General features: G+C 35.2%; 5 protein-coding genes across 5 annotated transcripts; 4 read left to right on the top strand and 1 right to left on the bottom strand.

Annotated features, from left to right (window-relative positions):
• Positions 1 to 673: 673 nt before the first annotated feature.
• LOC110429075 (citrate-binding protein-like) lies at positions 674 to 1,655 on the top strand. Its single transcript, XM_021444962.2, has 2 exons — positions 674 to 955; positions 1,083 to 1,655. Exons 1-2 carry the CDS (start codon positions 683 to 685, stop codon positions 1,464 to 1,466), a joined length of 657 nt encoding a protein of 218 aa, XP_021300637.2. The 5' UTR covers positions 674 to 682; the 3' UTR covers positions 1,467 to 1,655.
• Positions 1,656 to 2,735: 1,080 nt separating this feature from the next.
• LOC110429074 (Fasciclin-like arabinogalactan family protein) lies at positions 2,736 to 3,512 on the top strand. The gene has a single exon (XM_021444961.1). It carries the CDS (start codon positions 2,736 to 2,738, stop codon positions 3,510 to 3,512), a length of 777 nt encoding a protein of 258 aa, XP_021300636.1.
• A 2,177-nt stretch (positions 3,513 to 5,689) lies between these two features.
• On the bottom strand, positions 5,690 to 6,197 carry LOC110429073 (egg cell-secreted protein 1.4-like). The gene has a single exon (XM_021444960.2). It carries the CDS (start codon positions 6,089 to 6,091, stop codon positions 5,690 to 5,692), a length of 402 nt encoding a protein of 133 aa, XP_021300635.1. The 5' UTR covers positions 6,092 to 6,197.
• A 520-nt stretch (positions 6,198 to 6,717) lies between these two features.
• On the top strand, positions 6,718 to 10,322 carry LOC110409349 (Transducin/WD40 repeat-like superfamily protein). Its single transcript, XM_021418660.2, has 8 exons — positions 6,718 to 6,978; positions 7,090 to 7,192; positions 7,474 to 7,581; positions 7,695 to 7,804; positions 7,916 to 8,023; positions 8,094 to 8,139; positions 8,402 to 8,533; positions 9,920 to 10,322. Exons 1-8 carry the CDS (start codon positions 6,770 to 6,772, stop codon positions 10,001 to 10,003), a joined length of 900 nt encoding a protein of 299 aa, XP_021274335.1. The 5' UTR covers positions 6,718 to 6,769; the 3' UTR covers positions 10,004 to 10,322.
• Positions 10,323 to 17,236: 6,914 nt separating this feature from the next.
• On the top strand, positions 17,237 to 24,763 carry LOC110409926 (cellulose synthase A catalytic subunit 2 [UDP-forming]). Its single transcript, XM_021419439.2, has 14 exons — positions 17,237 to 17,759; positions 18,946 to 19,141; positions 19,228 to 19,454; positions 19,582 to 19,684; positions 19,767 to 19,953; positions 20,118 to 20,384; positions 20,527 to 20,872; positions 21,047 to 21,184; positions 21,690 to 21,815; positions 21,906 to 22,118; positions 22,200 to 22,470; positions 22,568 to 22,764; positions 22,851 to 23,201; positions 23,657 to 24,763. The coding sequence occupies exons 1-14, from the start codon at positions 17,679 to 17,681 to the stop codon at positions 24,239 to 24,241; spliced, it is 3,288 nt and encodes a 1,095-aa protein (XP_021275114.1). The 5' UTR covers positions 17,237 to 17,678; the 3' UTR covers positions 24,242 to 24,763.
• Positions 24,764 to 26,450: the final 1,687 nt, after the last annotated feature.

Here is a 26,450-nt window from a genome sequence, read left to right as displayed (position 1 = left end):
CACATGATACTAATTGGATAAAAAACCAAAATATGTTATGTGAAAAAGGTTAAAATCATAAAAGGCATAGGTGGAGTTTGTCCTTTTTCTCATTCGATATCAAGGCTAACTCTAATTATAAAAAAGTGTCCATATATGGATGAAAAAATAACCTTCGGCATGACCTACTGATGCAATGCCTTTAATACAGGCGGTGTTGCATGGTACCAGAGCTAGCATGAAGTAGAAGTCAAAAAGCTTAACCTGCCAAATTGAAGGAGAAGCTGCCAAACCATGCTGTAAGAGAATCACAAACCAAACAACACATTTGACTACAACTATTATTGCAACCACGTTACCAAATAAAAAATTCAAATAATAAATAATAATACCAATCATTTTTTTTTCTTCTTCATCTTAGTATTGTTTTCAACAGTTAAACAGAGGGCTAAAGTCTCCAGAGAAAGGTTAGCATATATATCGCTAATGGAGAGAGAAGTAATTGCCTCACATAATATTGGACTCTAAATCCATTAATCAGAATTCAATTCCCTTTCCTCCCACTTGTTTGGTTCTTTCCGGCGGTCGACTTTTCTCTTCAAAGCTCTTCTAGTTTCATGTCACTATATATATTCCCAAAACGAACACTATTTTCCACAGTAAATATTCAGTCTCATATCTCTCCTTCTTCAGTGCTCTTAAGATGGCTTTTATAGGGCTTGTATCTCTTCTGTGTGTCAACCTTATTAGTCAGCTAATTTCCTTTGAGGCCAGTGCCCAAATCGTTGATACTTTACAAGGGTTTACCCCAGTTCCTCTATCTCAATCAAATTTTGAGCTGCACAAGCCTTACGATGTGGCTGCAAATGACCGATACAGCTTCAGTAATGGCGAACACCGGCTGTGGGTTTACTCCACCGACAAGCCTCACTACCAAGGTAGCACTACTAAGCCTCGCACAGAGATCAAAATCCGAGTAAGTACAATTAATTAATTATAGGGTACGTACTTTGTTATTTACTTTGGATCTCCAAGAAGTGTTAAATTCAATGGAAGCATTCTTTATTGATCCGCAAATGTCTTGTTAACTTTAATTTCTATAGGGCTATGACTACTCCTCTGGCGTTTGGCAATTTGAGGGATACGTCTACGTGCCGAGTGGAACAACGGGTGTTTGCATCATGCAAACATTCGGAGGATCTTCCCGTGCTACGACCATGATGCTCAGAGTATACGGTGGCTCATTCACCTACTATCGGTCTCCGGTGTTGCTATCAAACGTATATAACAAATGGATCAGGGTAAACGTAATCCATGATGTGGGTGCCTCTAATGTGAAGATTTATCTTAATCAGCAACTTAGATACGAAGGAGCAGGTGCAGGAGGAAGCTCTCACTATTTCAAATTTGGGGTGTATGCACAGAATGATGAGTCTAATTACATGGAATCACGTTGGGTGGGAATAAAGGTTCTTAGGAAGAATTAATGGTTGAAATTTAGCCCTTCTTTTATTATGTAGCTCCTAGTAATGGCCAAAATTGATATATTTCCACTGGATAATGGCTGACGACGAAGCCTGGTATTTTATTTGTGATTGATATATTGATGTTCTGGGGAGCGTTGTTGAGCTCTCTGAGATAGTAAAGAGTCATCTTTAATATTTTAATAGTATAACTCAAACCTCAATAAACTTTTATATGTAATAGTAATAAATGGAATAAAATAACTCTTTTGTCCACATTGATCTAATTTTGTCTGGAAATTATTTTTACTTTTTTAAAAGTAACATTACTCATAATTTCTTTTGTTCAAGTCTTTTCTATTTCTAATTTGGTGTGAAATTATCACATGATGAGAAGTGTTCAAATATTTCCCTGTATCGTTGGCAGTTTACTTAGAGATGATATTTTTTTTTTCTTTCTTTTAAGTCAAAGGGATTTATTCATATTGATAAATCCAAATTAAGGTTTTAAAAGACCATAGCTACCAGTCCAAGACAAAGGAGGAGTCCTTGACGACATTAGACAATGCTACAACACTTCCCAAGCTCAAACCAACCCCTTTCAATCATCTCCTTCATAAACTCAGCTCCATAAACGACAAGAATGAACCCCTGGCTTGCAAAGCATCACCACCTAAGTACCAAGGCTCAAATTGTACATCGAACATGGTGAATCTGCACCCCATAGAACAACCAAGCCAACACAGAAGGTTACACATCAATTCCAGCAACACTTAAAACTCTCACCACGCCCGCAAGATGTAAATAAGAACTAAAAACAGAGCACAACAGAGCCTTATTTTCTTTTCGTGGCCGATCTTGCCTACCAACTATATAACACAACTTAATTTAATGGTTTCTTTACAACCAAAGGACATTTTAATGGTTTCTTGTTCCTAATTTATTTTTATTATGCAAAATTTTTTGTAAATTATAATTTTATTTTAAAGCTTTTATCAATACAGTATTATTTCAAATGATCTAACAGTTAAATTAAATCAATAACCCGATAATTATACTAAATCATTATAAGGCCCATTTTTAGCGAACATCATTATTTTATAGAGTTAAGAGGTAATTAACAAGCGGGCAAAGATGGAATTTTAGAATTACTAATCCAACGGCCGAAAAATCCATCCCAAGATTCAAGACCAGAATCACCCCCTATATAAACACACACACCTAATCACCCAACTTCCACTCCTAAACTCAAAAGATCCTCCCGCCAAAAGTAACAGAATCTCAACCACCCAAATGGAAATCTTTTCCTCCGAACCAACAACTCTCCTCCTCCTCCTCCTCCTCCTCCTCACCGCCCCCTGCACCACCGCTGACTTAACCTCCCAAGAACTCGATGCCGCCCTCTTCGCCCTCCGATCAAATGGCTACACCCTCTTCCCCAACGCCATCACCACATCTGATCTTCAACCCCGCCTCCTCTCCTCCCAAAACTCTTCTTTCACTTTGTTTTCACCCCCTGATTCCCTCCTCTTCTCCCTCGACCTCCTCTCCTCCGCCCGCCTCTATACCTTCTCTCTCCTCTTCCACGTGTCACCACATTTACTCTTCACGTCAGACCTTCTCTCCCTCCGTCGCCCTTACATCGAAACCCTCCTCCCTAACCGCCATCTCTTCGTAGAAAAAACTCAGGTACCCCACAACGGCAGCGTCTTGCCATCCGTTGCCGTCGACGGGGTCCGCGTCTCGGTCCCGGATCTTTTCCTGGGGTCAAACATTGCTGTCCATGGACTTGATGGGATTCTTGTTCCAAGATACAGGGCCAGGGATAATGATGGTGCCTTCAGTGAGCTAGGGCCTGTTATGGCTCCTAAAAGTCGGTGTCAAACGTGCATTTCTCCCGTTAATCCACCTGAGAGTTTGCCACCAATGGGGAGTGGGGTGCCCGAGATGGTGACTGTGGGTACAGGACTCAAGAAAGATGGAAGGTCTGATCCGGATAATGATCGCGGCACAAATAAGGGATCTAGACACAGTACATTTTTCCAGTTTAAAAACCTTTTCACTCGGTGAATTTGCCCTTTTTTCTTTCTTTTCCTGATTGGATACAGAAGAAGAAGTTACATCTTTTCATCACTTAGGTGTCAAGAATAGTTATTCTAATGGGGGGGCCTGGAATTCTTGATGATGATCTGTTTCGACAATGTAAACTCGTAATTGTCAATGAATTTGATCACAGTACTAGTCGCATATTTCATTCATTATGATTTTCCACTTGATTTTAGATCATTCACAGCAAAATAAACAGATAAAGCAGTTACGGTAGTCAAATAAAGTTTTTAGGAATCAAGATGAAATCTTTTTTTTTATAACGAAAAAGTCAAGATTGATAAGAGGGTTTAGTCTTGGGAAATAGTCTTACTTGGAACACCTCGGCAAAATGTTGGTGGTGGCTTTTGGGTTTGGATTCTGATTCAATGATATGGTAATAGCCTTGGAGTCTACTGCCTTCTTGTGGGGCAAAGCCAAGGGAAGCGGTCGTGGGCTGTGTTATTATTAAGGCTGCGAGGGAGAATCCGAAAGAGTTCTCCATAAAGACGGAGGATGCAGTAAAAGTGAGAGACTGCAGAGGAGGTAAAAGGAGGATTCCTATGGTGCTTAATTATGAAGGTAAAGAGACTTGATTAGAAACGTAACTGGGGAGATTAATAGATCAGAAATGGGCGTATATGAACAGGTTAATATCCTAGATAGTACTTAATGAGTTGATTTGGCTATATTAATTTAGCTCAATTATGCACAGTGATTTTATGCATGGACGGTTCCTCTCCATTTTATAGCTCATGCCAATTGATATTAGTAAGATATTATTTTCGTAATGGTTGCAAGCCTACGACTTTAGTCAGAGTTAGCTCTCCATATTCATGTAATTTTTGAACTTCGACCAAAAGTCTCTCAGACAAGCATCTTATATACCATAGACCAGACCAAGAGAGAACTACAGATATTATTGGTTCGCCAAAAGCCATCTTCTTTGCATCAATCTGTTTGAAAACTCTCAAGCTAAGATTTGTGTTCAATGTACTATGGAGCTTGCCATTTCTGGAGGATAAGCAATTTTAATTCTGCTCATCTATTCAAGGCGAGACAAAAGCAGAACAAATGCGTAAAGAAATAGGCAAAAAGGAAATAAAGGAACAAAGTTTAGGACAACTTGAGGAGAAACAACCTTCTATCAAAATGCATGGTAAATAGGCGGGAATAGAAGCTGTTATTTAGTGAAATGGTGCATCATTTATCATGAAATGGGACAGAAATTATGCCCCTGTGTTTTTCCTTTTTTTTTTTCTTCCATAGTTTTTCTGGAGCCAATAAAATTTTTAACAAGGTTTCAGAAATTCAACTAAACTCCAACTCAAACACTTGTTTACTGTCAATTCTAAATGTTTAACTGGAAAACACCATTTCCTTCAGTGACGAAACATTCTGACAAGTTTGAAAGATAATGTATCTAGCCAACAAGGCTACTGAATTTTACTAAAGAGACGATGGAAAGTATCAAAATTCTAACTGTAAATCCTCCTTTTTATTTTGAATGGAACTGGGACTCAAAAACCTTGGTAAAACATTCTGACTTTCTGAGTATAGAGCTTATAATCCACAACCATGTTATTCAACCACAATCCAGTACATGTATACAATTACTAATGAGTAACTTACCTATTTTCTTAGCTTCTCAAAGGGTATTTCTTTTCACTTTTATTGAACTATTCCCTGCTTTCGTATTTCTCTCTTTTCTCTCTTGGCCTGAACTTTTCAAAGAAGAACAGAAACCTTCCTTCGAACTTTGCTGTGGCTAAAGTAATTAATTAAGACTACTTACAGTTCAAGGTCAGCCTTAACATTAAATACTAATTTGCAGTTCATGGCCACCTTCCATGATAGAGTGCAGACTGGTATACCTTATACTCGATTGGCACCATCGCGTATATGCATCCCAACAATAAACAGATCTTTGCAGAAGAAATTTGGCATGTAAAGAGTATAGTTAAACATCAGAGACCACAACTCCCATTCTCTCACAGATTATGAGACTAATATATTTTGAAATAAGCATAAACTCCTTTATTGATTCCATTTATTCAATCAAGTTTACCACACAGCAAACACTATAAAACTTAGTGATAATGCTAAAAGCATAACACAAAAGAAAATAAAAACCAAATCGAACATCCTAAATACTTCCTTCTTTAAACGAAGACCTCGCCACTAACTGGATAGCCAGAGAGCGGAGCAGCAGCAGCTGGGCCAGAAGATGCATCACAGTAGCCTCTAAGGATGTTGCCCTCCTCAGATGTGAAACCAAGGGAAGTGAGCATGGCAGGCCAGCAGTTACGAGTAATGACCTCAATGGCACGGCAACAGTCAGGGCCGATATCAGTTTGGCCATTAATAAAGAAAAGAACTATCTCATTAGTGCATGATTTCAGCTCATTTAGTGCATTCCAGCACTCAACAAGGCCTCCACCAGCCTCAAGCCTTGCTGCAAGGTTATGGCCTGGCTTGCTCTTGCTGGATAGGTCCCTTGCTGCAGTTGCGCTAGCCAAGAGGCAGACAAGGACCAAAAGAAGAAACACATTTTTGACAACCATGATGTTTTTTGTATGAGATATAGTTGACAGGGAAAGAGAACAAACTGATGGATGGGGAGAAGGTGAGAGTCAGCGAGCAAGCTAGCTTATTTATAGGAGAAATAGGGGGAGATCGAGGAGAGGACTAAACGTAAAGGTGTGATTCATGCCAATTCATGATTATGGGTTCTAATTGTCTTAAGCAAGATTAATTAAGAGAAGATGATGGGTTTCTATAACTGAGTAACTGCCATATTAATCAAGTTAACTTGAATGAAGACCAAAAGCGAGTGAAGTTGGTGGTGAACACAAAGCGACAGCCATGTGAAAAGTTTAGAGACAAAACTCAAAAACCTTTTAGATTTTATACGTTCGCAGAGTTCAGTTTCAAATCAGCTCATACTACTTCTTAAGTACGTACTTTGAAAGCGTACAACTCGTTCCCCCAAGAAAAATTGTACCAACTGAATTGGAAAGCCTAATTACACTCTTATAAATCACAAAGAAAACTACAAGTCAAAATAAAAGTGCTGAAAAACAAAATTGTCAACGTAATTCAAGTTGGCCCTCATGATGTTGGGCTCAACTTAGAAATGGCCCAAATCTCAAAATGGACTCTCTATAGCCCATTTGAACAAAACCGAATTCCCTCTTCAGTGTCTCTGGCCGGTGCCGGGTTGCCAAGGAAAAGAGCGAAATATGAGTGTGTCGGAGCTGCCGAGGAAAGAAGCGAACGTGCTAAAAGGCCACGAAGGTGCAGTATTAGCGGCGAGGTTCAACAGCGACGGCAATTATTGCCTGAGCTGCGGCAAAGACCGCACCATTCGTCTTTGGAACCCACACCGCGGCATCCACATTAAAACCTACAAATCTCACGGCCGCGAAGTCCGCGACGTCCACGTCACCCCGTACTCAACTCTTACGCCATCATTGCCAATTCCTTTCTTTTCTCTTTTGTTTACTAATCTTTGGAATTTTAACATTTATAATTTGTTTGATTGTCTTGCTCTTTTCTGTAGAGATAACTCCAAGTTGTGTTCTTGCGGCGGAGACAGACAGATTTTCTACTGGGATGTCTCAACTGGTCGTGTTATTCGCAAGTTTCGAGGCCACGACGGCGAGGTTGTTACTTTTACTATTTTTTTTTTTTTTTGCTTTTTAAGTTAATAAAATGTTGTTAATTTGTATTTTGATTTGATTAAAATGTGATACATATTCAATTAGTATTATTGTTCCATATTAAAGTTGAATAATTGATTTTGTTGTTCGCTAAAGTTGATTAATTCTTCAAACATATTAGTAGTATTTTTTAATAACTAGAGGAATCTAAATTTGAAGTGGCAAATCAATGTATTTATTTTATTTTACTGATATTCCCTTTTCATCATTAATATTTTTCCTAGGTGAATGCAGTAAAGTTTAACGAGTATGCATCGGTGGTAGTATCTGCAGGCTACGATCGGTCGTTGCGTGCTTGGGACTGCAGGTCTCACAGCACTGAGCCTATACAGGTTGAAATTTTTAATTCTGAAAAATTAAAAGAGAGAAAAAAGAACAAACATGTTATGAATACATTTTAGTGTATGTAAGAGCTAACTGATTGAAAGTTCACACTGATATGCAGATAATTGACTCATTTTTGGACACTGTCATGTCTGTGTGTTTAACAAAGACTGAAATAATTGGTGGGAGTGTTGATGGAACTGTTCGAACATTTGATATTCGTATTGGTAGGTATGGAACAGTAACTCATTCTATTATTTTCCTTTTCATTCTAATGCAATCTATATTCCTAATCACTCTATGCTCTTCCCTTTCAATGTTTTTCCTTGCTTTATACTGTAGAGAAATATCAGATGACTTGGGGCAACCTGTCAACTGTATCTCAATGTCAAATGATGGTAACTGCATATTAGCCAGTTGCTTGGATTCTACTTTACGCCTCTTGGACCGGTAAAGTCTTCACCTTAACTGGATTCTTTCTGCAATGCATGCCTCTAACTCTGGTTCTCTCCTATGGCAGATCCACAGGTGAATTATTGCAAGAATATAAAGGACATGCTTGCAAGGTTAGAATGCAGATGCCTTATTCTTGCTCTTGCAAATTATTCATCATGCCTTCAAGTGTTTCCTAGTCCATATACACAGTCTTCCTTTAAATGTTGATTGTCAGTTCAAAAGCATTGTGAATATAAAGGACATATTTTTAATGGTGAAAATATCCACTAATTTAATGTCTTTAGTCAGTCCAATCTAAATTCCAAGCTTTTAAGGTTTTCACTCATTTTCATTCATGGCTTGCTTTAATTTCCTTTTGTTATTCTGCTATAGGCCTATAAAATGGATTGCTGCCTAACCAACACTGACGCACATGTAACTAGTGGATCTGAGGATGGCTCAATTTTCTTCTGGGATCTGGTAGATGCATCTGTGGTTTCAAAATTCCAAGCTCATGCATCAGTGGTACTATTTTCTTTTTTTTACAAATTCTACTGCTGGTTCTTCTAAATATGGATGATATTTCAGGATAATCTATTTTAGTATTTGTGCTCCCTTAAATGCCTTACAACAGTATTTTGCCTTGCACGGTTCTTTCTTTTTCCCCTTTATCATCCCTTTTTGCTTTACTTTTTGTCTTGGAATTTAGTTGGATACACTTTCTTGAATACTCTTTGATGGAATCATATCATCTAAGAGCTTTTGCTTGCTTTGTTATGTACTTTGATATCACAACATAGAATTTTTTATCTAGGTTTAAATTTTATCATATAGTTTCCAATGGCAATGCTTTCTGAAGTTTTCAAAATATTATTATGACAAGTTCTTGAATATGAATTATCTGATGCTTGTGCATGATCAGTTACATAATCCAAGCGTGAAGCCTCATCCCAATTATGAGTTGTCACAGTCCACCAATTAACACCCCATTTGAAGGATGTTACGTTCTATTGATTGGTTACATCTAGAAGGCAATTTCCAGAATTTTTAAACATATCATATGGATTAGGCTACTAGAGAAAATTGCTTATTGATGCATTATGATTAGGGCTCAAGATCATTTCTGAGTGGCAACTTGATTTTTTGAGATAAATATATGCACTGCAGGAGTATTGCTAGTTTCTTGGTGAAGATGAAAAAAGGATGATTTTTTAACTCACTGTTAGTCCTAACTTTATCATATTTTTCAATGAGAATTCCCCAAATTTTTGTTTATTTCTTTTCATGATGGAATTGCAGCATTATTGTGCTTGATGCGATCAAGATGTTACGGGAAAAGGGCATTTTGCAATAAAAGTGAACAGCTCCTATTTTGCCAATTTATTGTACAGCCGTTTCTATTTGATGTTTTAGTCATTTTTTAGCTGTTGGCCTCAGCCTTTAACCTTCATGCAACTATCAGTTGGAAGTTTTGAATTATGCTTGAACATATATATTGGCTTTTCAAACGATGAAGTTTGACTGAAACATGGGAGGAAGTATAATGCTTAAACTAATTAGGAGATACATGACATTGGTGTATTTAGAGCTGGAATTTGCATTAGTTGTTTTACCTTCTGTTTTTCGCCCTCTTTCTTTTGCAACATTCTAGATATTTGTTTGGATTAATAACGTATGACGTGCATCTTTGCATAATGTAAATGTAAATCAATTTTAACATTGCTTTGCATTTTGTTTCACATCAGCTATGGTTACTCTTTTTACAGTACTTAATTGCAGAGACAGCTAGTCTTTCAAGACTAACATTATTTTTTCAGGGTTGATAAAGCTGCATCTGGTCTTGCATTGATTGGTTTATCATTTCTGCATAACAAAAGGATGAACTTAAAACCTTCGATCTTTCTTTGGCAGGTAACAAGTGTGAGTTACCATCCGAAAGACAATTGTTTGATAACCTCCTCTGTGGATGGAACTGTTCGAGTTTGGAAAACATGAGATTATGGAACAATTAAGCTCTGCGGGACTGCATTTGTTAGGATAGAATTAATACAGTTGAAAGAATTTTGGAGGTGCAGTCCCTGACATTTTGCTTACTTCGTAAATTGTTGTTTTATGGTGGAACCTGATATTTCTCTCTAGCATTTATACATGAATGAACTTCTTTGGTTTGTGAGAATTCTCGCATGGTCCTCATATCTTGTTTAGAACTCTTTTAGTATAAGAAGATTCCTATAGAATTGCACCCTGGAACAGAAGAAAAAATTCTTCTGAACATGAAGATATCTTTCGAACCACTTATAAAGTTCAAGAAATTGTTTCCAAATAGTTATTAATTTGCTTAGTTAGCCTGCTTGCTTTTCTTGCTTCAATTCTTATCAAAAGTTTAAGGTATAAACCATGTAATCCCCAGGTGAGCTAACAACAAACTCTGACGTCTTTCAGCTACAAATTGTGATTAGAACTGCTTATAAGCGTGATAATATTTACATTTTTGTCTCGGGAAATGAAAAATACAAATGTTATCGCAAGTAAATCAAAATTATCCATCATAGTAGATTGAATACAGTTAATTCGAATTGATTTTTTCGATTTTAATTTTAATTGAGCAGGAGAAATAATATATTTTGATTATTTTGATCTGTTTTTGATATTAAAAATTTATAACTCAATATATCAAATCATTAATAATATATTTTTTAGAATATATTTTTATATAAATGTTATTAATACTTTTAAAGTACTTCAAAAATATATTTTCTATATAACTAATCAAACGGAAAAGGATAAATAGATGCTGTGCTTCAAGAGCAAGAGCTCAACAAAGATGCTGTGATTTGCTGTAATAATTTCACACTGAGCCCCCTGGAGACCTGGGCCTGAATTCCGGGAGGTTCACGCAATCCTTCCCGACGTTGGCTCAGTCGGTAGAACGGAAGACTGTAGTGGGTTTCACCCATTCTTAGGTCGCTGGTTCGAATCGAGCAGGTTGGACTCGAACTCTTTTTATCTTATGAGTTGTTGATAGTATATCGTAATGAGTTGCCGACAGTGCAAAACCATCAAAATATAAGGTTTGCGAACACCATTGTTCACGTGATAAAAGTCAGAGATGATGTTGACATATTATATATATATATATATATGTTATTTGTTATTCGTTATTTGTATAGCGTAGTACAGTACCGATTAAAAAAATAAAAAAATGCAGAAATTTAATGATGATATGATTTAATTTTAATTACATAATTCTAATGTTAACATTGAACCATCCTAGTCTGATATAACTCTCAAATTATCCAAAAAGAAAACAAAATCACAACAGTTTGATTTCACATTTCTATCATCTCTTGTGCTTTTAACTGCATGAAATGATTAAATATAAATTAAGGAGCAAGTGAATTTATACCTTGAAAGCTCAAGACAGAAACGTATATTTTCCCTGCATTTATGGCTTTAACCTGTTTTGGGGGTGTGGTGGGAACTTGGATGATGACTTTTGAGCTGATATTGGTTATTGGACGGGTTCTTACTGGGGACATATACAACAATTTGCCCAAGTTTTGTTTATTCTGCTGCCACCATCAATCAAGTTTTTCTTACGGTCGTGCACACTATTGTTTTTGGTACAATAATTGAAGACCAACATTGTTAAGGATTTTATATCCAGTTTTAATGGATGTTTTCAAAATAGTATTATCATTTAGAAAAGAAAAACGCATAAGTATTTTATAGCAAAATTAAATGTCAATTACATAAATAATATACGTTCATTTGAGCGTTTAGATTAATAATAAATATATGTATTAAAAAGTCAAATTTCAATATATTTATATATAACAAACAATTAAAAACCATTGGTGTTTATTTCAAACGTAACTTTTATCAATTAAAATCAAAATAATAGTATAAAAAAAGAAGTTATGAAAAGTACCAACTGTATAGAATTTTAAATTATCGAGCACGAATTCGGAAAGCTTCCTTTTATATTATTTTGGAAAGAAAAAAAAATCAAAGGTGAGATCTTCTTTCTTTAAAGAAGAAATATTAAATGAGTAATTCTATCTCAAGTTCTCTCAACCACTAAAATATGATGTTTTTTATCAATGCAAGTAAGAAATTATAAATGAAGCATGGACTCTTATTAAATGCTAAAATTTTGGAATTTGTAATTATATTTGTAATTAAAAATTTAGATACTTATTTCAATGTAATAAAAAAATGTGGACTGAATTGATACTTTTTACATGATTCAGAGGTTTATTTGGACTTTTAACCTTTTTAAAATTAATTTTGAGGTGATAAAATATAAAACTTCAGTAATTAGATTCAAACTCCAATTGATTGAATATAAATTAATTTTAAAAAATCAAGATACACTATAGCAGTAATTTGAAATTTCAAATGATTTAATATTCAAATTGACTTGTATTTACAAAAATGTAAATGATAGTAAATTCGAAACTAAAATGACTCAAATTTTATGTTAAACAAAATAATATATCAATGTTTTCATTTCTAATGGTGAATGGTGATCAATGAATTGATAAAGAAAAAAATTCTTAATTATTATTTTGTTTCATTAATTTTCTTTATTGTAATTTCATCCAAGTTCTCAAAGTTTTATTATAATTCAATTGAAGTCCATTGTATTTGACAATTATATTTTCGTCCCAAAATAACAAAAAAAATGTTAACATAAATGGTTTAATTTTTGAACTACCGTGACCCTAAATACCAAAATCCTTCTTTAAAGTTAAATTAGGTAATCTTCCTTCTTCATCATCCATAACCTAAACTCCAATGCATGATTTTATTTGTGTTGGGATCTTTCGTGTTTCCAAATATCTTTAATCATTGTAAACAGTATCTCTGATTATTGTTATCCAGAAGTTAATCACTTGTTGTGGTTAAGAAAAGTGGAAATTTCATATATTCATTTACCCTATTTTTTTCAGGAAATTTAAACTTACTTCTTTGATAATAATGGATTATATACATTTATTATTAATTCAAAATTTCAGATACAAGGATTTTTTATATTTGTGAGAGAATGTTAGTCATAGCCCATGCCCGCACAAGTTTATGTGAAAGATTTCTTGACCTACCAAAATAATATATCAATGTTTGACATGAATTAAAAAAAAAGCCTATAAAATTGATATGATTGAAACATATTCCTCCTATCCTTAATAAATCCTTGGATATATAGCATTGTCGAATGGAAAAAATGATGTAGGGGAACAATAACATAAAAAAGATTGTACAGCCCCAATAATAATAATATAACTACTATACTCTTATGTCCCATTTTCTTTGAACTTCTACTCTTTTTCTTTCCTTTTTTTTTTCTTCTTTTAATTTGGAAGATTACAATTTGTTTGCTTGGCATTTATAGTAATTAAATTTTACTGCGAGACTTGCACAAATTAGAACTACAAAACAAAGCAAAATTGACATTTCTCATGAGTCGCAGCTAAGGAAATAAAATGAGTAATTAGAGAATCAAATACCAACTTTGCCAATAAAAATTAGAATAGGAAGAGTTCATTAGTGAATATTCGGTGGCTGTTAACTCTTATGTAATTCACTGAAAAAAATTAGACATTGCATGATCTGAAATCCTGTTAGAAACATTGATAATTGATATGAAAAAAAAATATCAAATTACACAATTGTAATGTAGAAAGAAAACAGAGAAAAAGTTTAAACACACAAGCAGTGAACTTATCAGGAAGTATGGCATATTTGGTAACAAGCAGTGAACTTATCAGGAAGTATGACATTTCTTTGGCATATTTTGTTTTCATAAAAACAAAAAAGTTTTATAACTTGATTTTGCATGAAATAAAAGTTCAACGGTTAAAATTGACATTTTGAAAAGTATACATTTATCCTAATATTTAACTTAAGCAAAGAATTTTAATTTCATTATTCTTTACGGGTTTTTCACCGGGCGTTACAGTATCACATAGTTTTTGGCCGAAGATGAGATGAGTGACCCAAAACCAATGAAAAAAGCGAATCGCCCCCCAATCCCATCAAAGTAAAATCAAAGTGACCTTTTTACTCTTCCGTCCCGTACAACCAAACTCGATGGACTGGCGCTAGGCTGTTTCCAAATATCCAATTACTTGCCGAGCCTCCAATCACACCAACCCTAAAAAGGAAAAAAACAAAATTATTCAGCAAAGAGAAAGAGAAGAGAGATTAGATTCTGTGGTTTACAATTCACTTTCCATCCAAGCAATCACTGTTGCCAGCTGTACTCTTTTCCATCAAACCAAAACTTTTTAAAAAAAAAACAAAGATAAAGAAAGAGGCCCCACCCCCACCTCAAAAATAAAACACTTTTTTATTTTATTTTTACATGTGGGTCCCATATGAATTAGGGCAAGGACTTGCTCCATTGTCTCTTGGAGGGGTCAGGTACCCATAGTCACATGCCTTACCACGTGGCATGTTTCAAGGCCAGACCACTTTGCCAGGGCTTATAATTAAGGGTTCTTCTTTTTTGTCTCTCTCTTTCTTTTTTTCTTTTTTGAACTTTGAGATCATTAATTTTTATGCAGTGGATTAAAGTCATTAAGCAATTGAGTTAAGCCTACCAAATTTCCAAATGTCATGTGCTTATTGGAAAAACAGCGACGATTTTGTTGTTGTTGTTGAATTCCCTGGAAGCTGGCATTTCTTTGATGCTCCTTCCTTTCAATTCACGTTGTTAAAAGGGCAGCAAAACTAATAATAATAATAAAAAAAGAACAGAACAGCTTAGCCCCTCGAAAGGGTCAAAAAGGAGCCTGTAACCAAACCAATCTCTACGTGTGTTAGTCAATGATCACAATCCACAGATCATACAACTTTGGGGATTATCTTTCTGGGGTTATGATCAACCCTTAAGCCAACATTATTGTAAATATTTTCCTGTGGGCAATGCATATTCATGATGTAATCATTAAAGTGATTGCAAAACACGTATTAATTTATTCTTTCACTAAAATATGTGGTCTTACTAGAATGGTAATTTTTTTTCATTAGATATGAAAACAATAGTAGTAGCAATAGTGAATAAAGATTTTTGATACCTAAAGTAAAAACAAAAGAGAAGGAGGCTAATTGCTCCACCGACAGTCTATTAGCACATGTGGCATGACAAGAAAGTGACCTGGTGTGGCGCCCCCATCAAAAGCGACTTTCTACATTAATAAAATAAATAAAATAATCTATTTTTTTATATTTTTATTTTGTAAAAGATGAAAAAAAAAATAAGGCGATTATTTGTCACCCAATCCTTAACGGCCAAAAATTGAATTTTTTATTGGGGGCTTTTGTCGGCTGCAGGCGTCATTGTTGTGCTTTTAGGACCAAGATCATCTGAATAATTGGATCCATGAGTTAGGAAGAGCTTCCCTTCCATTCCATTATTGTCTGATGCTGACTTAATATTAATTGATGAAGCTGAAAGACGTTGCAATTTTAGGTGAATCACACTTGAAATCTGGGTTGACAGGCTACTAGTAGCTCTCTTTGTACAAACATTATATATACTTCTACAATTGAGGCAGTAGCAATACCAGCTTATTTAAGTGTTGTTTGCTTCAAATTTCAGTTTAATGTCTCACTATTATTATTATTTACAAAGCCTGGCGTTGCTGCTGAAGGTTTCTGTTTCTCTCTGATTTTCTTTGAAGTCTTCTTTCTGGCACTGACATGAACATTAATGAGGACAGAGCAGGAAATTTATGTTAGAAAATGATTTACATGTACCGAACTGCGAATAATATGAAAGGAATACTCTTTCATCAAAAAAAGAAAAAGAATCGACTAAGATATTGTATTGTTTTGATGGGGAATGGGTTGCCTGTTTTTTCTCAAATCTTGCTGGTTAAAAGATGATGACATCTGATATGAAAGATATTTTCAAACGGTATTCTTAATTATTTATTTATACCATTTTTTTAAAAAAAGGAGAATTTTTTTAATTTTCTTTTCGGCTAATGAAATACAAAACAGGATTTCATTTTCTGACCAAAATTTTGATGCCAAGAGATAAAAAATATCCCAATTAAAAGGGGTAATAAGGAAGTAAAAAACCTCGATCCCAGCAACTAGATCTGAAACCCATAAAGGTTGGGTTGAAAAAACATACAATTGAAAAGTGTCATGAAATTGTTGTAAAAAAAAAAAATTATTTTTAAGATTTTTTAGTGTTTTAAAATTTGTTGTAATAAAAATGTCACAAAAAAATTAAAATATATCAAAAATACGATGTTAGAAGAGTAAAAAACGAGTCATGCTTTTATGTTTTTAAGAAACCATTATTAAAATATTTCAAAAATAAATTATTATGAAGTTTAATTTTAATGATATATACAAAAACCAATTATTAAAGTTCTAAAAGAATTAGAAATTAAATAATTATATTCTCACTCTACTTTTAATTTTTTTAAATGAATTAAAATTTTTAATTTAAATCCAAACTATTTGAATGATTAAAGAGTAATCTCATAATTCAAAGTTTAACATAAACCTAGGGTCAAAAATACTTTTGAACAACAGGAACGTCATATCAAAGAGCCTCAACAGTCAAAAACAACTAAAGAGTCGAAACCGTCCGTACCAAAAATACGCTGACAGAAATAATGAAAAAGAGTGAAAAATTAAATAGCCTTATAACAAAACACTTGTAAAACAAATTGCGAAATAATAAAAGCTAGGAAGTAGGATCTGCTCACGCGGCGTAGATTATGTCATTATTTTTTGTACATTACGCCAGTGCACGCGTTTTCTCTTACTCTCTCTCTCTCTATCTCTTCTTCTTCTTCTCTCTTGGGTTTTGTTTTTTCACTTCCACAGTTTCACTTACCCACATTCAAAAGGAAAAAACTCCTTTGTTTTGGGGAGTTCTGGACCGGAAAAAAGACAAGAACAAAAATTTTTACTGCACTGAATATCTTGCTGTCTTAAATATTTACACACTTTATCTTCAAAACTTCAAAAAGAAGAAAATTGGTTTTTTTTTTCTTTTGATTTTCTCTCTCGTTGTGGAAATAAATATATTGTCTGTCCACCAACTGTGGTGGGGGCAACACCCCAGCGCCACCATCTCTTTCTGGACCCCACCACCTTTGCTAGCCTTTTCCTCTCTGTCTAATTCTTTTTTTTTTGTTTTATTTTTTATTTTCTTACTTTTTTTGGGAAGTTTTTTATTTTTCCATCTTCTTTCTCTCTCCGATTAGATGTATTCGGTCTGTCATCTCCTTCTTTGTTACGCGTCCACATTTCAACACTCTCATCAGTCTTCTCCCTCTCTAAAAAACCCTCCAATCTTTTCATCTTCTCTCTCTCTCTCAAATTGTCATTATAGATTTGAGACCAAACCAGCCAGGTTACAGAACAGACTTGGCTTGCTTCTCAATCCGGAAACCCACACTCTTTCTCTTCTTTGCTCCTTTCCCTTTTCCTTTTACTTATATTATTATATTATTGTACCATCAAAGGCAACTATTTTCCAGTCGAGCTGGGATTTGGGTTTCTTCGTGTGATGGGAGGTGAAGGGAGCCAAATTGGATCTTTTCAAGGAATTTGGTGGTACTGAGACTGAGTTTCATTAAGTGAAGAAGAGACCGAGTTTTCCTGAGTTGGGTTGTTCTTGTTTCTGCTATAGTGAGTTATGGACACTGGAGGTCGACTCATTGCTGGTTCTCACAACAGAAATGAGTTTGTTTTGATAAATGCAGATGAAAATGCAAGAGTAAGGCACTCGAAATCTCAAAAAAAAAAAAAGAAGAGAGAGAAAAAAAGAAAGCCTTTCATTTTTGGCTTTATTTGTTAATTGGAGGAATACCCATTTACTTGTTTGCTGTTTAATGAAATGGGTTTTCGTATTTTTTGTGTATTGCTAGTAAATGTGAAAATTTTGAGTTTTTTCTGATCTGGGCTTCACTAGAAATGTAACAAGTTAGGGTTTTTCAAATCTAGATTTACACAATCTAGTAGCTTTTTCTTCCCATTTTGAGCTTCAAATCTCTAAATCTTGTGATTATTTTTTTGGGTTTTGGGGTTTTCTTTCATAGGAGACAAATATGTTGACTTGTTCGAGTGTTGCTTGGTTAATAGACATTTCCATAAAAATGGCCAATAGGTGTTGATTTAGTTGAAGTAAGACTGGTTTTTTTGTTGTTAATAGTATAATTTGTGATTTTATTAAGCTTGGTTAAGATATGCTTTTGCATTTGAGATTTGGTGAGCCGTTTGCTTAGATTCTGGGAATTTGGCACGATTTGGAAGAAAGCATAAGATTCTGATTCTGGTGTGCATGTTGGTCACGCCAAATTGTTGAATTCTTCAGAAATCTCCAAATGTTTTGGAAATTGACGAATGGATGTTGTGAATTTATTCAAAATGCCAAGTGAGCTCTGCATTTGTTGGAAATATTGATGTAAATATTTAATGAAGTAGCTTATAAAGCATTTTTAATTTCTTCTTTAGGGATCCTTATGAAACCATTCCCCATCTCTCTTCTCATTTTGTTCTTTGTTTCATATGAACTCACTACACTCATGGAAAGGAGGAAATGAGGGGGGAAGTATTGGTTTCCTGAAGTTATTCGGGCCATGTGTAGATGATAAAAAACACTAAAGTGAAGAAACTAAATTCCTTATATATGCAATTTGTTTTTGTTTGTTACGAATGTTACATTATATCAAATTGTTGCACAATGAGTTGGAATCAAAATTTTGGTGGATTTGATTGATAAACTGATCAAGCTTTGATGTAATTAGCTTGTTAGGATTTGTAAAATCCAGTAAGAACTGTTCTCCTTCAGGGCTGTGGAAACAAAGCATTCATCCGTGATTTTTTTTTTGTTGGTTTTGTTGTTGACACATTTCGTGATCAGATGCTGATGGTACTCTCTTTATGGTTGTGGTTCTTTTCAGATAAAGTCTGTGCAAGAATTGAGTGGGCAAACATGTCAGATCTGTGGGGATGAGATTGAGATTACAGTGGATGGGGAGCCCTTTGTTGCCTGCAATGAATGTGCTTTCCCTGTCTGTAGACCCTGTTACGAGTATGAAAGAAGAGAGGGAAACCAAGCTTGCCCTCAGTGCAAAACCAGATACAAGCGCATCAAAGGTGAGATTCTTTCTGCAATATATGGTCTACATTGGCATGCAAAAGTGACTTTTAAGAGTGTCCCTAATTAGTGACGTAAACTGCAGGCAGTCCTAGGGTTGAAGGTGATGAGGAAGAAGATGACATAGATGATCTGGACAATGAGTTTGACTATGATGCTTTGGATCCTCATCAAGTTGCTGAGGCAATGCTCAATGCTCGCCTTAACACTGGTCGTGGTTCTCACCCTAATGCCTCTGGAATGCCCACACATTCAGAACTAGATTCTTCTCCTCCTAGCTCGCAAATTCCTCTCTTGACCTATGGTGAAGAGGTGATTCTCTCTTCTCTTCTCTCTGTTTATACATTTTTACAAGTGTGTCCAAATTACATATGCATTGTGCTTTTACACTGTCACAAGTAACAGTTGCATTATTATAGCAATGCTTTTATTGTTTTAGGGTTCTGAGATTTCTGCTGATCATCATGCACTCATTGTACCGCCATTTATGGGCCATGGAAATAGAGTTCATCCAATGCCTTATACTGATCCATCCGTACCTTGTAAGTCATTATCCTTCTGTTTGTTACTGATTTTGAATTCATTATCTCTCTAGTTTGAACCTTAGTGTTTCCAATGCTGCAGTGCAACCGAGACCGATGGTTCCTGAGAAAGATATAGCAGTATATGGTTATGGAAGTGTGGCATGGAAGGATCGGATGGAGGAGTGGAAGAAAAGGCAGAACGACAAACTTCAGGTAGTTAAGCATGAAGGAGGGAATGATGGTGGAAACTTTGATGGAGAGGGGCTGGATGATACTGATTTGCCGATGTAAGTTACTGTTTAAAGTATTTGGGTTGAATTCTGTTACCAGTGTTTATAAACATTGACAGTGTTTTAGGTAGATCTGTGTCTGAAATTCTGCAGAAGGGCATCTTTTGTTTGTGTATATATAATTGTTTCTTTGTCATTTAAAAGATGGTTTTTCTTTTCAGGATGGATGAAGGCAGGCAACCACTTTCAAGGAAGCTACCCATTCCATCAAGCAAGATAAATCCATACAGACTGATTATCCTACTCCGTCTTGCAATTCTTGGCCTATTTTTTCACTATAGACTTCTGCATCCAGTCAGGGATGCTTATGGCTTGTGGTTGACATCTGTAATATGCGAAATATGGTTTGCTGTTTCGTGGATTCTGGATCAATTCCCAAAATGGTACCCTATAGAGCGTGAAACATACCTAGATCGACTATCTCTGAGGTTTGTGGTGGTGCCCCATGCTTACCATGTTTACATAATTATTTGGCATGAATTCAGATTTCCACCTCAATGTTTACGTTTCCTTTCGTGCTATTTTTGAATTCAGTGCCACTTTCCTTGCTAATTTTACCTTTATGCACAGGTATGAGAAAGAAGGGAAACCATCAGAATTAGCTAGTATAGACATTTTTGTGAGTACGGTGGATCCTATGAAAGAACCTCCATTGATCACTGCGAACACTGTTCTGTCCATCCTTGCTGTGGATTATCCAGTCGATAAAGTTGCATGCTATGTATCAGATGATGGTGCTGCCATGCTCACATTTGAAGCTCTCTCTGAGACATCTGAATTTGCTAGGAAATGGGTTCCTTTCTGTAAAAAATTCAATATTGAACCCCGTGCTCCAGAGTGGTATTTTTCTCAGAAGATGGACTACCTTAAAAACAAAGTCCATCCAGCTTTTGTCAGGGAAAGGCGAGCAATGAAGGTGTGTGGCTTCTTGTCATCAGTGTAGTATGCCTTCTGTTTAAGTTTAATTTTTTGAGTTCTTAAAGTCATCTGCTGTTCCTAATCAATCTGCCGTTGAATATAGCAATTATGATTTTTATTCTTGATAACCTGAAGTGTTTAATTTATTTGAGTTTATTATTTGATTGTGCAGAGAGAGTATGAAGAATTTAAAGTTAGGATAAATGGATTGGTTGCTACAGCACAGAAGGTTCCTGAGGAAGGTTGGACAATGCAGGATGGGACTCCATGGCCTGGAAACAATGTCCGTGACCATCCTGGCATGATTCAGGTGAGATGTTGCATTTGACTTATTGGATTTTTGTCATTATATTTCGAAGTACTTCTAATGCACATGACTGGAAGGATAAGAGGAAAACTTTTACTGTAGGGAACACACAGCCTTTCTGCTTGATGCAGTTCTTGATGAAATGCATAATCCTTAGTTCCTTCTCTTAACTATTTCTTTGATTCGTTTCTGGGTTGATTGGGAAAATGAGTTATTTGAATTGTCTATTATTTGGGATTTGTGAACGTAGGCCATGATTTAAAGACTCGATTCATCTTTGGTGCATCCTATGTGCATGTCTGTTATGCAAATCCTGCTTCCTGTGTTTTGAGTGTTTTTTTAAGTTTTTGTTCTTTTATTAGACAGTTTGTTGATATATGGTATCCTGAGACCCTGTTTGTAGGATTGTGAGCTGCTGGCTATTTTGATTTAGGAGCTACTGTAAGACTGATTCATTCATAGATGTTCTCTTCTTGCCACATAACTAAAATATTTTTGCTTTTGACAGGTCTTCCTGGGTCATAGTGGCGTCTGCGATGTGGAAGGAAATGAATTACCTCGCCTAGTTTATGTTTCTCGTGAGAAGAGGCCCGGATTTGAACACCATAAAAAGGCTGGGGCCATGAATGCTTTGGTAAGGCACACTTTTGTATTTCTATTTCATACTCATTCAGCAGTTAACACATGGTCTGGAACTGATGACCGATCATTGTTTGTGCTGCAGATACGGGTCTCAGCTGTTCTCTCAAATGCTCCTTATCTTCTGAATGTTGACTGTGATCACTATATTAACAACAGCAAAGCGCTTAGAGAAGCCATGTGTTTCATGATGGACCCAACATCAGGGAAGAAAGTTTGTTACGTGCAGTTTCCTCAAAGATTTGATGGAATTGATCGACATGATAGATACTCAAATCGAAATGTTGTGTTCTTCGATGTAAGCATATTTCATTTCTTCCATATTAATTGTCCGTTCTTTCCTTTACCTTTTAAAACTTAATCTTCAAAATGAAAACAGATCAACATGAAAGGATTGGATGGCATTCAAGGACCAATATATGTTGGAACAGGGTGTGTTTTCAGAAGACAAGCACTTTATGGTTATGATGCACCAGTTACCAAGAAGCCTCCTGGCAAGACCTGCAATTGTTTGCCAAAATGGTGCTGCTGCCTATGCTGTTCTAGAAAGAACAAGAAAACAAAGCGAAAGGAGAAGACAAAGAAGTCTAAGCAAAGGGAAGCTTCAAAGCAGATACATGCTCTTGAAAACATTGAAGAGGGAATTTCAGGTAAGGGTTCACTTATGAGGGGGTTACTTACTGTTACTTGTGTTTATAATGTATTTTATCGTAACATTCTAAACTAGAATCTGTGTGCTACTACCAGAGGCAAACTCTCAGAAGTCATCTGAGACATCACAAGCGAAATTGGAGAAGAAATTTGGTCAGTCTCCTGTTTTTGTGGCATCTACTCTTCTTGAGGATGGTGGAGTTCCTCAAAATGCAAGCCCTGCATCATTACTAAGAGAAGCGATCCAAGTCATAAGTTGCGGTTATGAAGATAAAACAGAATGGGGAAAGGAAGTAAGTAAAAATCCGAAAATCAATTAAACATTAAATATGGGCGAGTTGTTCATTTTAATAATTCAAATGTTTCAACTTGCAACCAGGCTGGCTGGATATATGGCTCTGTGACTGAGGATATCCTGACAGGATTCAAGATGCACTGTCATGGCTGGCGATCTGTGTACTGCATACCTAAACGACCTGCTTTTAAGGGTTCAGCTCCTATTAACCTGTCAGATCGTCTACATCAAGTTCTGCGATGGGCTCTTGGATCTGTTGAAATTTTCTTGAGCAGACATTGTCCCATCTGGTATGGATATGGGGGTGGGTTGAAATGGTTGGAACGGTTTTCCTACATTAACTCCGTCGTGTATCCGTGGACCTCCATTCCCTTGCTTGTGTACTGTACCCTTCCAGCTATCTGTCTCCTTACTGGAAAGTTTATTGTTCCTGAGGTAAGAACTCACTTTGTCTTGTTTTGTGCTCTATACTAACATTGAAATCTAGCTTTTTGAGAGAAGTTTATTCCTCTTGACTCATGAATTGATATTAAAAGCAGTGATAACTGTTGAAACCTGAAATGTGTCCATGTGCCACACCAGCATCAGAATTGAAGCTGTAGCTACATCTCTGATTGTTTGTCTATGCCATGATATCATGACTAAGATAGTTTTGAAGCATCTCTTTTCAATGCTTTACCTGTCATATAAAATTTTTTACTAACCTCGAAAAAGATAACTAGGGTGTTTGAGACTAGTTTCCTTGTTGAGTTTTGTGTTTTCCTTGTAAGCAAGTCCCTCCTATACATGGTGGGTTGCTGTGTTCCCCAAGTTTCACTCTGTTGATTTAACTTCTGCTTATTAACTAGCTTGGGCTTTGTCTAACATGGAGTTCTGACTCTCACTTGCAGATTAGCAACTATGCCAGTCTTATATTCATGGCTCTCTTCATATCAATTGCTGCAACTAGTATCATTGAGATGCAGTGGGGTGGTGTTGGAATTGATGACTGGTGGAGGAATGAACAGTTCTGGGTTATTGGAGGTGTTTCATCACATCTTTTTGCCCTCTTTCAGGGTTTACTAAAGGTTCTGGCTGGTGTTAGCACAAGCTTCACTGTGACTTCTAAAGGAGCAGATGATGGTGAATTTTCTGAGCTTTACCTCTTCAAATGGACATCCTTGCTCATCCCTCCCACGACCTTATTGATCATAAACATAGTTGGTGTCGTGGTGGGGGTCTCAGATGCCATCAATAACGGGTATGATTCATGGGGTCCACTGTTTGGGCGGCTATTTTTCGCTCTTTGGGTTATTATCCACCTCTACCCCTTCCTCAAGGGTTTGCTCGGGAAACAAGATCGGATGCCAACCATTATTTTGGTGTGGTCTATCCTGCTGGCCTCAATCTTGACTCTTTTGTGGGTGCGGATTAACCCATTTGTCGCAAAAGAAGGTCCTGTATTAGAAGTTTGTGGGTTGAATTGTGATGACTAGGAAGAGACGGGAATAAATAGGCAGCTTTAGCTCTTCGGTTACCAATTTGCGAAGGGTTGTTGTCAAGTTGTTGCAGAAGGAATTTGTGTTCTTCTGTGCTGAATGCTTCAGCAGGTGTTATGTTGCATGGTGAAGTTTTTGTCGTGAGCGAGCAGAAATTTTGTGGGAGGCAAATTATAGGTCGGGGTACGTGGGCGGGTGTTGTAGATATAGAAAGTGGGGAAGGGGAGGGGCTGACACATTGTTCTTTGTTTTTTACAGAGTTCTTTTTTAGTAATTCTTTTATTGTATTTTATGGGGTTTAGGATCCCTGTTTTGTAATCTTTTGTATTTTTTGGGTCTGTATTCCTAAAGTTATGATATTTATTCCCCTTTGCCAATATGGGGGATCTCGTATAGGTGTCCCAAAATTTGTTCTCATTTATCTTCTATTATTTGTAATGTTTCGCCTGGAGTTTGTCCAATGTACGCTCATAAAATTCAAGTGATGAATATTACTGTCAACTCTATTTGTTTCCTCTTCTTCCTTTGTGGTGTTAACAAATTTTGGTTAAGGCATTAGATGAACAAATTGCTCTCTTTTTATTTCTCTTTCCTTTTATACTATTATCATCCGACTTTTATTCTTATGTACTGAACAAAAATTTGAATTCCTTTTACTAGGTTAATGTAATGGAGTAAAAGCAGTAGATGCATTGTTCATTGTAAGATTTTGTAGCTTTTAGTTTTGAATTATTATCATCCCAAAAATTAAAAGGCATATAATATATAAATAATGTAAAAAATAAAGATTTTGTATTCTATAAATGCGGTGCTTTATCATCTCAAAAGATAGAAAGTCTATAATGCAAGTTTAGATAAAATTCAACTTTATTCTTGTCATATGTAACATGAAACAAAATTCAAAAACAAATCTAACAAAAGTGTGACACACATGCATGCTTTTTGGGTGAGGGTGAATGTCAAATATGTCTTCTATGACATGGAAGAATGCTAAAGTCAGAATGCTTAAGTCAATATTCTCCTACTCACCGGTACCATGAACGGAGGCGCAGCGCCTCCTTAAGTCACGGGGCCTCCAAAATTTTTAAAATTTTTTTCATAACATATGAAATTTTTAAATTTTTTTATATATTTTTCTAATAATTCTCTTAAAATAATTTTTTATTTCATAATTAATATAAATAAAAAATAATAAAATAATTTCACATATCCCACTCAACTTTAGAATATTTTTATTTTTATTAATATTTGTTTATTTTTTTTGGTTTCTATTCTATTTGTTCATGTGTTTGAAGTTCCTATAAATTTTCTTTTTCAAATTTTTACAAACCATTAATTATATTTTTTTTTCTTTTTTGTTATGTCATATGTGGTATCTACTTTCTACTTGCTATGTTTTTCTTTTTAATGTTACATAGATTTTATTTTCTATGATTTTAATTTTTAAAAATTAATAAATTATTATATTATTCTCTAATATAAGTTGTAGTGTAACATTATTATTTAAAATGTCATCATTATATCATTTTTTTATTAATCCTTATTATGTAACAGGAAAGTAATTTGAGTATATTTTTTTATATACTTTACAATTTATATTTAATTTAAATAAAATTATCTTAAATATATAGTCTTTAAATAATTCTAATTATATAAGAAGCAATCTTTAATCTTACTTATTTTTTTAACTATTTATATTTTACACATTATAGTTTTATATTTAGTTTCATATTTCTATTATCAATCTTTTGATTGTTAATTGAATTAAATATATTAATTTTTTAAAAATTTTAATCTTTATTCTTTTGTGTTTGGTCCCTCAACAAAAATTGAGCAGCACCGCCCTAAGTATGAAGGTCATCAAGACTAAATTTATGGGTATTTTTATTTTTTCATTTTCAATAATAACTCTAACGATTACCTTTTTAATGGTAAGGTCTTTTTCTATTATATTTATGTACACTTTTTCCCTATCAGGTTGAGTATGACTGTCACAGTCGATAGATCCATGACTAGTCCAGCCCATATGGACCGTCGAGTCAGTCCATATGTAGGGGTCTATCAATTGTCGCCTTGGCAACCAAGCAAAGCATTCTATGGCAATTAGAATACTTTTCAAAAATAAAGTTTTCCTTATTGATTACTTGCTTATCAAAGAGGTATAGTTTTAGGATTTTGCTTTTCTTATACTCAAAAAAAGTTTAGG

The sequence above is a fragment of the Theobroma umbraticum genome, unplaced genomic scaffold, assembly GCF_002168275.2.
Source record: "Theobroma umbraticum cultivar Fairchild unplaced genomic scaffold, ASM216827v3 scaffold_44.0, whole genome shotgun sequence".
Taxonomy (NCBI): Eukaryota; Viridiplantae; Streptophyta; class Magnoliopsida; order Malvales; family Malvaceae; genus Theobroma; species Theobroma umbraticum.
The sequence above is the reverse complement of the archived record's forward strand: the minus strand, read 5'-3'. Positions and strand labels throughout refer to the sequence as shown.